At 33.4% G+C, this 16,216-nt stretch overlaps 1 protein-coding gene and 1 pseudogene across 2 annotated transcripts; one reads left to right on the top strand and one right to left on the bottom strand.

The window, feature by feature from the left end:
* The first annotated feature begins 5,213 nt into the window (after positions 1-5,213).
* On the top strand, positions 5,214-10,325 carry CPI1 (cyclopropyl isomerase). Its single transcript, XM_086671059.1, has 9 exons — positions 5,214-5,300; positions 6,757-6,822; positions 6,947-7,113; positions 7,927-8,010; positions 8,388-8,429; positions 8,714-8,824; positions 8,965-9,156; positions 9,759-9,856; positions 9,972-10,325. Exons 1-9 carry the CDS (start codon positions 5,270-5,272, stop codon positions 10,144-10,146), a joined length of 966 nt encoding a protein of 321 aa, XP_086527185.1. The 5' UTR covers positions 5,214-5,269; the 3' UTR covers positions 10,147-10,325.
* A 2,647-nt stretch (positions 10,326-12,972) lies between these two features.
* Positions 12,973-15,357, bottom strand: LOC147547518 (zinc transporter 11-like; annotated as a pseudogene). Its single transcript, XR_015238706.1, has 3 exons — positions 15,176-15,357; positions 13,643-14,014; positions 12,973-13,274 (listed from the first exon to the last, which is right to left on the bottom strand). The product of XR_015238706.1 is annotated as a zinc transporter 11-like (transcript).
* Between the last annotated feature and the right edge of the window lie 859 nt (positions 15,358-16,216).

Here is a 16,216-nt window from a genome sequence, read left to right as displayed (position 1 = left end):
TCATAACGAAAATAGATCTAGTTATTTTAGAGTAACAACATGAGGGTATTTAGGTGAATTGGTCATAATATGGGGGTCAAAAGAGAACTAACCCAATTATTGTGGGGTTATTTAAGTGAAATAGTCCAATATGAGGAGCCAAAATAGAATTAACCCAATAACTTTTTGTTTTGAACGTTAATGTGGTATTTTTGCCGCTCTAATCTCCTGCTTTAACTGCCGACAATTGCCGACCTTTTTGTTTCCGTCAGTGAAATTATTTCCTAATTTGACAATTACTAAAGTGTCCTTTTTACTCCATCAAAATATCCGAAGCCCTAAGGTCCACGTCTCTGTCCGCTGACCAATATAACTCCTAGTATTAAAGAAAAGGGTAATCTCCAATTTGGCTCCCTAATTTGGGACTACATATAAAAATTTACATCTATATGTGTTCAAGGTTGTAAATTGACACTAATAACTTGAAAGTGCATATATTGCCCTATAAGAATGTCCTAGGTTCCAGTTTCTATCATATGAAAGTGAAAATCCAGTATTACTGAACTTGAAAATCAATGAATTAGTTAAATGGGCTTTGGGCTAGTAGTTTCGTTGGACTTTAGGCCCTCAGTTTTTATGAAGTTTAAATTCGGATGTTATCGTGTTTATGACATCGTATTGATATCAATATCTTTGTAATGCCTGTCGGGTAGGCCAAAATCTAAAAAACTTTACAAATTGGCATCGAACACCATAATTTCATTTGTCAATATTTTACTTTCCTTTTTACCATACGTATCCAAAGTATTACTTTTTGTGTTGTCTCTTACTTCATGGCGAGAAACCGGCTATTTTTTATTTATCTCTCGTCCAACGAACAACCACCACCACCATTTTCATTCTCTCGTCCTATATCTCCCACTGTCTGATATTCTCTCTCTCCATATGAGGATTCAATTAGAACTCCAGTCAATCGAAGTTTCAAATGTGAAACCTTAGCTCTAACACAAGTTTTAGCTGATTGAACCTCTCAATTTGGCCAATTCTTCGATTGAAACTAGAGTTTCGACCTTTTTTTCATGTTTCCCCGAGGTCGGGAGAAAACTGCAATCAATAGGATTTACCTAATCATCTATTCCCGAATGGAAAAACGTGAAATCCCCTAGTTTGGCCGATTCTTCAATCGGTTGAAACTCTCGCCACATTGATGGCTGGAGTTTCATGCTTCAAATTATAACTTCCACTAGATAAGTAAGTTTGGTCTTGAAGCTTATGTTCAAATCTAATACCTAAAGCACACCATATGATGATTAAAACATGAAAGCTTAGCCTTGGTTGAAGCTTCAGTTAAAACTTAGCTTAAAGAGAAAAAGAAATAGGTAAATGAAGATGGTAGTGGCATGGAGACGGTGGTTGTGGTGGTTGGAGGAGATAGGACGAAGAGAGGCAAAGATAAGCCTTTTTTATCTAAAACTACGCGTCAACCAATGGTTGATCAATCATCGCCTACAACATGACCCTAAAGAGAGCGGTATGCGATCTAATTCACCCTGCACTAGCATATTTGACCTAGTTTCTGTCAAATCTTATCTACCTTCAGTTTTATATTTTTAGTTTTTTTTTGTTGAAAGATGTATATTTTTAGTCTAGTCTGTATATTTTGGAGTTCATGTTAGATATCTGTAAAAGAAGTGGCTCTTATCAAAATTCACAAGGCATTGAGATATCGCATATCATGGATTGTCATGAATAAAATCGTTAATTACATCTAAACAATGAAGTAATTATGACCACGTATAGGACACACGTAGTAGAATTTTACAGTAATGTAACTTCAAATGGTTATAGGCTTACTAAATATGTACTACTCTATTGTGTACAAAATATAAATAATCTAAAGTTAATTTCGCCAAACGAAAAATATAAAGTTGGTTTACGAACATTTTTCGGTCAAAGACGTACAGAGAGAGAGTGAGTTGTCGGAAAAAGAGACCATTCCTATCCTGTAAATCTATGAAAAACTTCGACTCTGTAGCCTAGCATGGTTCTTTCATAAATGTGTATGATCGGACCACAAGGCTCAAGCCATGCGTGAACCGACAACTTCAATTTACCTGATATGTAGGTAGGGTCCAACAAAACTGAAATTACACACAACACCGAAGGGTAACATCGTCATTAATGACATAATCTGATTCTCACGTCATCTCGTAAATCGATAAGTTAAAATTTACGGATTTGACACCGTAGTTAATATACACGTGGCATTACCATTTAATGATTATTTTCAAATTTTGACCAATAGGAGAAGATTCAGGTGTTTAAGATGAGTAGTACTACTATTTATGTGTCTCGAGATTTGCGTTAATATAATTAGTAATAGGTAATATCAACGGTGATGAGTTCAAGATGACGTAAGAGAGAGAGAGAGATGTGTTTTTGTTGTGTTTTTAAATGGCGTGAGACAGTTCACGTTACCGTACAAATAACAGCTATGAAAAAACTGTATTCATGAATGGGCAACTGGATGGAAGTGGGACAAAGTTCACAGTTTTTACTGCTTCTACCTGAATTAAATATTCAATCAATCATGTTTAAAAATCTAGAATCAAGAGAGATGAAATAAGATGATGATTACTAAGATGAAGGTCTCAGTCAATTATGATGATGATTACTAAGATGAAGGTCTCAGTCAATTATAAAGAGTTGTCTTTGAAATTTGTTGGTTTAGAATGAGCATGACTCCCTAGCTATGTTTGAATTCTTTCCATTGATTATTTAGGGGTAGTGGAGTGGGACTTTCACAGACTTTCATAGACAAAATGTCCCGTAGACATAGACAAAATGTCCCGTAGACATTTCAAGACATTTCGGATGAGTTATTATAGACGACATGTGTTCATAGACATTTTCAAGACATTGAGAGTTTGTAGACAAAATGTCTTTATAGACATTTCAAGACATTTGATCCATAGACAAAATGTCCTGGGGACATTTTAAGATCTTGAGTCCATTGACAAAATGTGTAATGCATATTATATTTGTGCTAATCAAAAATATATTTTTCGACTTTTGTAGACATCTGTGAATATTTGTGGACATTGATGGACATTTGGTAGACATTTATTATTTTAATATTATTATTATTATTTAATCACATGAGATAATATATTAATACTAACATTTCAAAAATATATTTTTCGACTTTCGTAAACATCTGTGAATATTTGTGGACATTGATGGACATTTGGTAGATATTTATTATTTTAATATTATTATTATTTTTTAATTACATGAAATAATATATTTATACTAACATTTCAAAAATATATTTTTCGACTTTCGTAGACATCTGTAAATATTGTGGACATTGATGGACATTTGGTAGACATTTACTATTTTAATATTATTATTATTGTTTAATCACATGAAATAATATGTTTATACTAACATTTCAAAAATATATTTTTCGACTTTCGTAGACATCTGTGAATATTTGTGGACATTGATGGACATTTGGTAGACATTTATTATTTTAATATTATTATTATTGTTTAATCACATGAAATAATATATTTATACTAACATTTCAAAAATATATTTTTCGACTTTCGTAAACATCTGTGAATATTTGTGGACATTGATGGACATTTGGTAGACATTTATTATTTTAATATTATTATTGTTGTTTGATCACATGATGGACTTCAAATGTCTCTTGTTTTTTGAAAGACATTTTGGCTTCCAAATTTGTCCCAAATCCTTCACAAATTCATCAAACTATGAAGTCCACCAAAGTCTGGGACATATTTTGTCTACAATCGAATGCCTCGGACTTTCATAGACTCTCAAATGTCTGGATTTGAATGCCTCAGACTTTCGTGGACTCTCAAATGTCTGGATTTGAATGCCTCAGACTTACGCGGACTCTTGAGAGTCCGCGAAAGTCTTGCTCCACTACCCCCCCCCCCCTTAGATTCCGTCTACAACATAAAAATAAGTATTTCTGAAAAAATACGATCGCAGTGGAGTTGACAGTGATGGTGGGAGAAGATGAGTAGAAAGAAAAGAAAAATATATATTTGAAGATAGTCTGAAAAAATTGTCGACCACTGACCTGACGTCGAAAAAATGTGATTGAAAAGAATGAAGTGGAGATGACGTGGATAAAAAGTAAAACAATAAGTCTACAAAAACGCTATAATATTAAATCTCCGAAAAATAAAATTTCGTGAATATTGAAAGCCAAAATGAGGTATCAGATATTTATGAGGACCAAAATGACTTGTTAGTCATAAATGAGGCCACACAACAAAACTAACGCGTAAAGCAATATTTACAAATTTTGTCTCCCAATTTCTGTTTAAAGTACTAATATTGATTCCTCCCCGATATAATCAAGATAAAAGATATAGTGAAATGGTTTTTTTTTTCCTAGTGTTTGGATCAAAGTAATGTGAGAAACACGTGAGTTCATGAGTCAAAGTTTTGAACTCACTCTTTTGAAGTATATATATGCAACCTGTGATCCTTCACATGAATCAAATCCTTCCTTATTTATTCACCCATCTCTCCTCAACTCACTCATTTGAAGTAAATAAAAAGATAGTACCTTATTTTATATTACAATAAAATCATGTGAGAGGAATATACTCTTTAGAACATTACGATAACGATAACTCTCCAAATTTCAGTTCAAATATTCAAATTCGAGTTCCAATCCAATTCTCCAAAGTTCAAACAGTCAAATTCAACATTTTCGAGTATTCCTTCTCTAGAGATCAGGGGTTTTAGTCTATCAGCTGATAAACCTCCCAAAATCCCTCCTTCTCCATCAATCGAAACTCCACTAACAAGATCTAAGATAGTTTATTTAAGAAATTCAAAGAATCCAAATCTTAATAGTGTGAAAAAAAATCAAGATCATTTCAAACGTAAAATAAGTCCAAAAATGTACTGTTATATTTCAGGAAAAAAATTGTAATATTTTCCTCCACCAATTATTAAGTATATGGTATTTCATCATCAAAAAAAAAAAAAAAGTATATGGTTTGTACCTGGATATTGGAGGTGCCATTAGAAGGCCTGACCATGTATTTTTAATGGGCTTCTTAAGTGGCCCAGTTATCAGATGAGGACAAATTCAATTCATTAAGGGAAATTTTACATACACTTCACGATTTCTACCCGACACACTCGTATGTCCTTTAACTTGAACCAAAAATGCTTTAGATGTGAGTGTATATAATAGAAATGGTGAGCGCACTAACGTTATGCTACTCCACTAAAAATGGACATTTCTTACGGGTACTACTTAGGGGGTAGTGGTTCAGGACATTGGAGGACACTCAGAGACAAAATGTTCCAGAGACATTTCAAGACATTTCGGGACATTTGTCCGTAGACAAAATGTCTTTATGGACATTTCAGGACATTTGATTCATAGACAAAATGTCTCAGAGACATTTCAAGACATTTGGTTCATGGACAAAATGTCCTGGGGACATTTCAACATATTGAATCCATGGACAAAATGTGTAGTGGATATTATTATTATTATTATTATTATTATTATTATTATTATTATTATTATCTCATCATTGAAGGATAATTGGTAGACATTTATTATTTTAATATTATTATTATTGTCAAACCATATGAAATAATATATTTGTACTCATGTTTCAATAATATATTTTTCGACTTTTGTGCACATCTGTGGATATCTGAGGACATTGATGGCAGTTGGTAGACATTTATTATTTTAATGTAATCATTATTGTCTAATCATACGAAATAAATTTGCCCTACTACTTTGAAAATATATTTTTCGACTTTCGTAGACATCCGTGAATATCTGTGGACATTGATAGATATTTAGTTGATATTTATTATTTTTAATATTATTACTGTCTTACCATATGAAATAAATAAATTAATTAATATTTCCAAATATATATTTTTCGACTTTCGTAGACATCCGTGAATATCTGTGGACATTGATAGATATTTAGTTGATATTTATTATTTTTTAATATTATTACTGTCTTACCATATGAAATAAAAAAATTAATTAATATTTCCAAATATAACATAATATAATATAATATAATATAATATAATATAATATAATATAATATAATATAATATAATATAATATAATATAATATAATATAATATAATATAATATAATATAATATAATATAATGTAATAATAATACAATAATATAGTAATATAATAATAAGATAATATTATAATAATATAATAATATGATTTGATAATAATAATTATTTTTATTACCTTCCTTACTCAAATATATAATAATAATAATATAATAATAATAATAATAATAATAATAATAATACAATAATATAGTAATATAATAATAAGATAATATTATTATAATATGATTTGGTAATAATAATTATTTTTATTATCTTCCTTACTCAAATGTCCCCAAGTGTCTTCCATATTTTGAGAGACATTTTCTCTCCAAAAGCTCTCCAAATTTGCACTAAAATGTCTCCAAATGTCCCCAAAAACAATTTGTCTTGAAATGTCCCTAATTTCGTGTCCCGAACGAATAACACAGACATTTGGGGACATTTGAAATGTCTCCAACCAATAACACGGACATTTGGGGACATTTGGAGATATTTGAAATGTCCCCAACCAATAACACGGACATTTGGGGACATTTCAAATGTCCCCAACCAATAACACGGACATTGGGGGACATGAAAATGTCCCCCAATGTCCCCAACCACTACCCCCAGTTTTCCAAGATCCACTCTTCAGTCCTCTTCTCTACTCAGCTAGAACTTCGAGAAATCCAATGGGAGGTAATAACCCAAATCTCAAACCTCACTCAATTTCTTGTTTTTGTCAATTATTCATACGAATTCATAGGGTTTAACCGATTAGAAATTTGATTTTCTTGTTTGGGTCATTTTCTTTTTTAAGCAGGATTGGATTCTCGTCGTCGTGGTCGTCATACTCCATCTAATCGTTCAACTAATCTATGGTTAGCTTCAAATCCTAGTAAGAGATGGGGAGAAATGTTTTTCCTTCTTTATACTCCTTTTTGGCTCACCCTTTGTCTTGGAATTGTTGTTCCATTCAAATTATATGAGGTTTGCTCTCTAAACCCACCTCTCTTAGTTTATTTTATGGATCCAATTTCAAATATTTGGAAACTTATGAATTAGTAGTTTTTAGTCATAATTAACATTGTTTAACTAGTCATCTAATTTAGGGTAATGTGCATTTGGAGATTTTTTTTGAACTTAATCTGATATTGGTTGAACATAAGATGGGTATTTAAAATGAGGGTAGTTAATGGATCTGAACATTGTGATGTTGAATTTGATATTTTTTCAATATTTATGTTGTTCTTTTATGAAATTGTAGTGGAGATACTAGTTGAATTGAGAATGTGAGATGCAATGTTATTGGGTTTTCATGATCTTTGAGCTTTTTAGTTTGAACAAGGAACAAATTTGGGATCACTAAGTCAAATATCCGATCACGAAGTCAATTTGGTAGTATTTCTTTTATATCAATGTTGTTCTTTTATGAAACTGTAGTGGAGATACTAGTTGAATTGAGATGAAATGTTATTGGGTTTCCACGATCTTTTGAGCTTTTTATTTTGAACAAGGAACAAATTTGGGATCACTAAGTCAAATATCCGATTACAGAGTGTTGTGAAGGATGATTGAGTTAGTTTGTCTCGATAATTTTCCATCTTGCCGTCTATTGTGTTTCCTTTTGATTTTTGTGTTCATTTTCATACATCATTGTTGCTTATGAGAAATGTTAATAGACACGAAAACGATCACCTATATGGTGTTAAGAGTTTCTTACTTTCGGATAGTGAACTTCAGCTCTCATATTTTACTTTCTGACAGAATCAAATAGTAATGCAACTCTACCATGATTGACAGAGATTCACTGAGTTGGAGTACCTGCTTTTGGGACTCATATCAGCAGTTCCTTCTTTTCTGATACCACTTCTCTTCCCCGGGAAGGTAAATCATCGAGTTCTCTTACTTGTATAAAGGCAATTTGTTATTACTTCTTCAAGGAGAAGTACTTTCTTTTGCAGCCCATGCTAGGACTTCTTTCTATTTAGGTCTTAGTCAGTCGAGGCTAAAGCCGATTTTGGGTTTCAATTTTATTATTATGTTCTCGATTATTGTTACGTTTATAATTGATATTCTAGAATGTTTTCTCATGGAATTGATCAGCTGAGATATCCATTTCGAAAAATGTAGCTTCCGTCCTTGATGGGTATACCCTAGCAATGGAAAAGTCTCACTATTCAGATTCCTACCATAGGGAAAGCTTTAATACCCTACTCACTTTGTTTACCTATACCTTAAAGTTTCATGTTTCGGTAATGCAGGTCGATAGTGGCTTGCCTTTGAAGGATCGCTATTGGGTGAAGGTACGTGCTTCTTACGTACTTTAAACATTTGAAACACCCAAGTTTGGAAGCCATATCTGTGAGTGGGATTTTCATCAATGATCACTTTGCCCTCCGACTAGTAAATCGTTGCCTGTCTATTTACCCATCTGAATTACCTTTTCTTTTTTCTAGTAGTAAAAAGATTACCTTATTTGGCATTACTTTTTTCCTCTGCTCTTTGGGGAGATTAAATTTCATATTATTTTCCTTTAAGAAGCCCAACTTCTTGATGGAAATCAATTATAAGGTTTCTCTTGTTTCAGGCCAGTATCTGGAATGTAATTTTCAGTTATGTCGGGAACTACTTCTGGACACACTACTTCTTCACAGTGTTGGGAGCTTCATATACATTTCCGTCATGGAAGATGAACAACGTAAGCTACAAGAAATAATAATTTTGGATGTATTTAGGACTTTGATGTTGTTTATACTTATTCTGCGATTTCTCCAGAAGTTTTAGCTAATATACGCGTTTTTCGCCTTCCGTTTTACTTATACTGTTGATTCTGCGCAGATACCACATACAACGTTCTTCCTTACTCATGTTTGCTTCTTATTTTACCACGTGGCTTCAAACATGACCCTTCGTAGATTACATCATTCTACTGCCGGCTTACCAAAGTCAATTCGATGGGTTATCAAGGCTGCTTGGATTCTAGCTCTTTCTTACTTCATAGCGTACCTGGAGACTGTAGCCATCGCTAATGTACGTGGAAACACAATTATCCTTCTTTGCATTCTTATTCGTCTTATCACTATCTCCATTTTTCGTTCTAGTTTTGGTCAAATAATCATATATTGCTACCTATTCTGAAAAAGCTTTTAGAGGAACTTGTGCATACAGCCTTCTTGCATAAAAGGTTTGGTTAGCGGGGCATGAAACAGGTTGTGTTTCGCCCGACCCATAAGACTGTAATATCATGTGAGAAGTCTGCATGTACATACATGAACATATACCATTTCAGTTCTTGTATTTTTTTTTTGGAAATTGACTACGATCAACGATAGTCATTACATTTGGCATTGATACATCAAAGATGTGATAACCGCCCATTCAAACTCTTATAAGACTGGGCCTATAGCCCAACTACATTATTTATACCCTAATAATCCCAATAACCAAAGATCCACCTTCTCTGGTTATTCGAACCTGGGACCTCCAGGGCTTTCGGGAGTTTATGTCAACACCTTGGAACCACTTGGGCTACCAACTGTTGACTTCAGTTCTTGTAGTTGTACTCTGAAATCTTGTCTGGGTGGCTCATAGTGTTCATCGATGATAGTAATGAGTTATGTGAAAATGTGCAGTTTCCTTACTATGATTTCGTGGATCGGGCAATAATGTACAAAGTGGGATGCTTATTTTATGCAATTTACTTCATCGTGAGCTTTCCGATGTTTCTAAGGTATAGTTTTATTTCATGCTCTTATGCTATAAATTTTGGTTTCTGATAAGAAAAACGAAAAATCTTTACGATCTAATTCTAATTTTTCTCGAATGGCTTTAACACTGAAAATTAGGATTGATGAAAAACCGGGCGATTCATGGGATATACCAAGAGCGGCTATCGATGCATTAGGAGCGGCAATGCTTGTAACTATAATACTTGACTTATGGAGAATCTTTCTAGGACCCATTATTCCTGTTACGGAAACAAAACAGTGCAATCAAGCAGGACTGCCATGGTTTTCATAACACACCGATCATCGAAGCAGAGATTGATTCGAGCAAAGTGTAACAATGATTGTACTTCTAAATCCAGTTTATGTTTTAGTGGTCCAATTCAAAATTCCTAACATTTTTGGGAGTTTTTTTTGGCATAACTTATCTGGCATGACAATTATTTGGAAAGATGGCTAGTGTTTAGTTTTTTATTTTATTTTTTTATTTACCTTTAATTAATTGGTAATGTTTGTTCGTTTAGTCAATTTTGAAATAGAAAAATGATAGAGAACAAGAACATTGAGACATACTTTAGACATACATCCTATGTAGTTTGTTGTGATTCGTGTTTTTGATGTATCTAATTCACTAGACAACGAATCACCACAAACGCCACCTTAATCTGCGGGAGATTTGCTGTTTGGACCCCCTTTCATAAAATCGACTTGCTGTTTGAACTCCTTTTTTCCAGAGTTGCAATTTGGACTCCCTTTTTCGAAAAAATAGTTAAATATAACAGCACAACCAAATTTTTGAGATGAAAATACTATTTTACCCTAAGCAAATGAAAAATACGATTTTACCCTCAAACTAACCTAACCAACCTATTTTTTAACCCTAATGTAACTAAACCTGATTAGTCACCCGCGAACTGACCCTACAAGCAAAACATATCGACCAAAAGAGAAAATCCAAACATCAGTCTTCTTCCACTCTCTCTCTATACCTTACAGACATAATCGACTGGGAGGAAACTAATCGTGAGTTCTTATTCTTCTATTCCTTCTCAATCGACATTCATCTTCTCCACTAACTTCTTGTTGTTCTTATTCTTCTTTTCTAAATTGTTAGCTTTTTTCTTGCAGAAATCCATTGGAGTCCAAATTGTGAGTTTTTTTTTCATAAATTGATTTGGAGATGAGTATAACTTGCTCGAAGAAGATGTAAGTTCTTTTTGGCTTTCACCTTTCTACATATTATGAACTTCTTACAATTGTGGGTGGGTTTCAAATATTTAGGGTTTCAAAATTGGGAATACTTTTGGAACTTTGCCTTTGTTTTCTCAAAGATTTCTTTTGCCATGAGAGCCTCATTGCCTTCTGCCTTTTTGATCCCTAAATCGACTTTCTGGTAGGAACCAGTACTACCCCTTAATGCCTCTGAGGTGAATTTGTTACATCCAATAGGCCATGCTGCTTCTGCTTTAGCTTCGTATACCAACCTCTTATATCAAGAAGTATATATCAAAGCACCTGAGCGAGTTATGATCAAAGAAAGAAGATTATATATGTAATATATATATATATATATATATATATATATATATATATATATATATATATATATATATATTTATAAATGTACTAGAAGCAGAGAAAGTGACCGTCCAACCTTCATTTGTGAAAATTGAATGGCACCGAAGCACATTGAACATGGGTCGGACGAAGCATACATCTCACAGTCAGAGAGGTTACTTCTGTGTAGCTTCTTACAACCCTATACAAGAAAAACAAATCGTGTTTACTTTTTCTTAAGATCCGATTCTTTGGAGAATCTGTGAACTATACAAGCAAAAGATGCTTCACCTTCACTATATTCGAATTTCGGGTCAAGTACTCAAACCATTATTACTCTTTCAGTCCTGCAATTTTCATCTATGTAATCTCACTATATACAATTTCAATCACTTTTACACAATACTCATAACATTTTCATGGTAGAGATCAGCAGCTAATATAATCAAATGTTGAGGGAGTTTGAAACTGGAAGTGTAGTTAAAGTGAGGGAGTTTGAAACTGGAAGTGTAGTTAAAGTGAGGGGCTTTGATGGTGTCACCAACTTGTATGATCTCGTCTTCGTACCTCATGGTAGAGATGAAGTAACAACAGCTAATATAATCTACTTGATGTCTGCTCAAAACAAAGAGTCTAAAAGGATTTCTCTCACTGATGCTCTGCTAATGAAAGAATTAAGTATATCAAATCAGTATTCATTTTTTTTTATTCATGTATACCGATTTCTTATGATAATTTGATTCTTCTGTTATATACGACTGACTAATCGACTATATTTTTTGTTATACAGCTTAGGAAATCTTTAGTCAAGAATAGGGATAACTACATTGTAGTGAATTGAAGTCGGAAAGTATGCATTTGGATACCGAGGATGAAGATGGCACTATCAAGAGCAAAATTTTCGACACCCGAAAGACCTGCAAAGCATTCATCAATGATGTTGTTATATCATTTACATAAACCAAATGTTGAATCGCGCTGAGAAGTTGAGAAGGAATATGTTTGAAATTGTAGATATTGTCGTGTATACCCATGGAGATGATAGTAGTAGTGGTATAGGTGTCAACCTAGTTGGGATGTTTATCGGGTCATATGTTTACTTGTTAGTTTGAGTTGTTATGCTCATTTGATTTGAAGCATTCAGTACTGTACATACATTGATTTGTTATTATATAATCCAAATATTTTCTTATAGTTTTCTTATAGACATTTTAGTTTAAGGATATATAATTTATATGACACTCCAAAATCATGTCATCTTCAACTTCAAGTCTTTGTTACTTTCTCTAGATTTCTAGCCAAAAATACTCATTTAGGAGTCCCCAAGAAAGTGCCTTGAATATGTTTCCATATAGAGAAACCATTTAAGAGCTCATTGTTATCTTGTTTAACATATTGTGGAGTAGGTTTTATGACCAAACCACGACAATGCTTTTGTTCTGTGTTATTGTTCACTTTCATTATTATTTATCTGGTTTTCTAGATCTTCCTCATAACAAGTCCAATCTTGGGTAGCTCAATTATGCTAAAAAAAAGACGATTAAGACTTCATCAAGTTCTCAAATATTCAAAGATAAGCACTTTTTAATTGTAATTACCAAGTCACTAGTATACACTAAGAAGAAAAAAATTTTGACTTTCTGTTGATAGTTTAGTTTACATTGAAGAAGATGAAAATAAAAAAACAGACAAGGATCGCCGTTCTTCATGCGTCCCAGATCATTACTACAGAAATAACTCCAATACCCAAAGCCACAGCTAGGAACTTGTGATGTTGTGTGTTGAATGAAGCTATTCCTTGTGGTGTATGCCCCTTCGAGAGCAAATGGTTCATTGATACATAGATGAAAACCCCACAAGCAATCCCTGTGGAGTAAATAGCAAGATATAAAATTACAAATACTTTGAGGGATTAATCCACACTTCAAACGATAATGGTGCTTCGAGAGTTCGAGACATGATCTAAGTTGCCGGGCTAGAGCTAGACTCGGTTTGTAATCCAAATCCTAATACCAGTGAGGTTAATAGTAAAAACTCCATAGGTCAAATTTTCGGCCAAAACTCTATTAGGCCAAATTTTGTACTGTAAAAAACGATCAATCGAATATTTTTTGGATAAGGTTTCGTATGCAACTTGTGCTAAAGTGGTATGTAAGGTTTGCACATGTTTGTATAGGAATCCCAAGCTTAAAGAAATTTGGGAAAGACATGAAGAAAAAGTATAAGAAGAATACCCATTGATATGGCATAGATCCAATCTGCTACGACTCCTTCTGTTGTAGCATCGATAATTATTCCAATTGCAACTCCAATTGGGGTCGAAATGGCAAATGCGAAAGCATAAGTACACATGATAAAAGTGGTCGGTCGGGGATCATACGTAAGAGAGCTATTCCCATTGCTACTGCAGCAAACACTTTGTGTAAGCTAATTGTCCATAACGCCTTCCAAGCATCATCTTTTGTTTCTGCAACTCCAATGGCTATGCCTTCGAACACAGAGTGGGAACACAAGGCAACTATCAATAAGATGCTATCTCCTAATGAAGTAGCAGAGCTAAATGAAGGATTTCCGAAGTGGGTATGTGTATCCTTTCTGTTTTCGACCTATCGAAGGAATCAAGTGAACATAGTTTTAGCTGTTACACCAACCAATCTCAATTTCCCAAAAATTAATTAGATGAAAAGTCACAAATTAACACATTAGAGGAGCTCACCCGAAGTTGTGATGGTGAGGTTGTACCAGTGCCGTTTTTCAACTTCGGTAAATATAAAGATTAATAGGTAAAAAAATCCCTAATTTCTCTTACTATGATCGAAATCAACTCATAAACCCTAGAGACTTCATTATCCTAAGAGAAATCAAAACATTTAGAGGGTGTTTGATTTTTTAGCACTTACAAGTGCTACCACTTACTAAGTGATAATCACTTAGTAAGTGATATCACTTGTAAGTGATATGGCGTTTGTTTTCTATCACTTCTAAGTGCTTGATTTTTGTTTTTATATTAATTCTAAATGTCATAAAAATGAAAAATTGTCTATTTTGACCTTAAAGTATTTACATATTAGCATTTCATACTAATTCATTATGCTCGCGAGTTTGGATACAAGAAAATTACGATTTATGAATATTTTATGTTGAAAATATTAACCTCAAGTAATTAAAAATTATGAAGGAAAAAAGAGTTTACGTTGCATGATGGAGTTTGGGTGGTTCTGTGATTAATGAAGGAAGAGATGTGAAAAAATTTAAGAGAAAAACTTAGGTGAAGGATGAGTAAAGAAGGAAAAGGGTCATTGATAAAATCATAAAAAAAGTTTTTACTTATCAATTGTTTAAGATTTTTTTGTTTAGTTATAATTATATTGGTAATTATTATATTCGGTAGGGATAGAAATGTCTTTTTTAGCACTTAGAAAGTAAGTGCAGAAAAATAAGCTCCAAATTGGAGCTTACTTTTTTGCACTTACTTTGACCCCACTTACAAGTGATATTCACTTATTAAGTGAAAAAACAAACGGCCTAAAATTGCCGACCCGCACTTATTAAGTGAAAATCACTTAATAAGTGCAAAAATCAAACACCCTCTTAGTTAGAGAGAGAGAGATTCTTTACCGATTAACAGAAATCTCAACTCGGTTTGAGATAAATATGCGTTTAGATATATATAGAGAGAGAGAGAGATTCTTCACTGATTTCTTAGGACAGATAAAAGAAAAATGAAATTCAGAGAGAGAGAGTGATTGCATCAGACAGAAGATTACCTTATGATTCTTCATTAATCTACATTCTTCAGCCATCACTAAAATCGTGAAGAACCTGGCGGAAATGGTGAAGAACCTTCACGATGGTGATAGAAATGTCCCAAATAATGATGGACGAGCTTACTAACCCGTGTAAGGGTTGGCCCAACGGGTCCGAGTTAAATAGAAATGGACCTTTGATCTCCGTACACGTGGCAGCCATCGGCTTGCTGAGTTAAATAAACTAGGGAGTCCTAAGTGCAATATCAATTATACAAGGGTAATCTAGGAATTATTTAAGGTATAACCTTAGAGACGGAATATTCCCTTTTGATTCCGTCAAAAGGGAGTCCAAAATGCAACTCTGAAAAAAGGGAGTCCAAACAACAAGTGAATTATACGAAAGGGAGTCCAAACAGCAAATCTCCCTTAATCTGCTTGCCTCTGATCGGATGTCGTCATTTTCTTATATTTATTGAGTTGATAAGATGGATGTCTTTCTCTACGTAGGAAGAGAGAGAGAGAGTCTCTTTGATTCCCAACTTGGTACCTACTCTTTATCTTAATTCTTTATTATGTTGATCCATCATGCACGAGAGAGGCCTACCAAGTCCTAATGAACAATGCTGAAAATGACAAACTCCTTAATTATTTAACAGGGAATTAAATTAAGTAGGGTTTAGGAATTTTAATGCTGTAGGTTGCTGAAATCTAGCTGTTTGATGTAAACGTGACAGAATTACAAAAATAACATGAAAAAAAACCTCTCAATTAGAAAAGTAGAATTATATTAGGTGGTGTCTATAGGGACCTCTGGTTGGTGTAAAGGGGTGCCTCAATTTTCTTTCCCTATATATACCCCAATTGGTTTACACCCTCGTTTCTTTTCTCTTTCCACTATTGTTATTACCATCTTCTACCATCTATTTCTCCACCTCTCTCCTTTATTTGTTTCTTTCTCTCATCTTGCATCTTTCAATACTGATGACAAATTATGAATCCATATATAGCGGTTGACATTGAAGACCGATAAAGATGAGATCAAAAGAAGTTATAGAAGTA

Source organism: Eschscholzia californica, unplaced genomic scaffold, assembly GCF_041429995.1.
Source record: "Eschscholzia californica isolate CP2 unplaced genomic scaffold, dmEscCali1.0.p SCAF_3, whole genome shotgun sequence".
NCBI classification, from domain to species: domain Eukaryota; kingdom Viridiplantae; phylum Streptophyta; class Magnoliopsida; order Ranunculales; family Papaveraceae; genus Eschscholzia; species Eschscholzia californica.
Note: the sequence above shows the minus strand (reverse complement) of the source record. Positions and strands in the feature narration are given on the sequence as shown.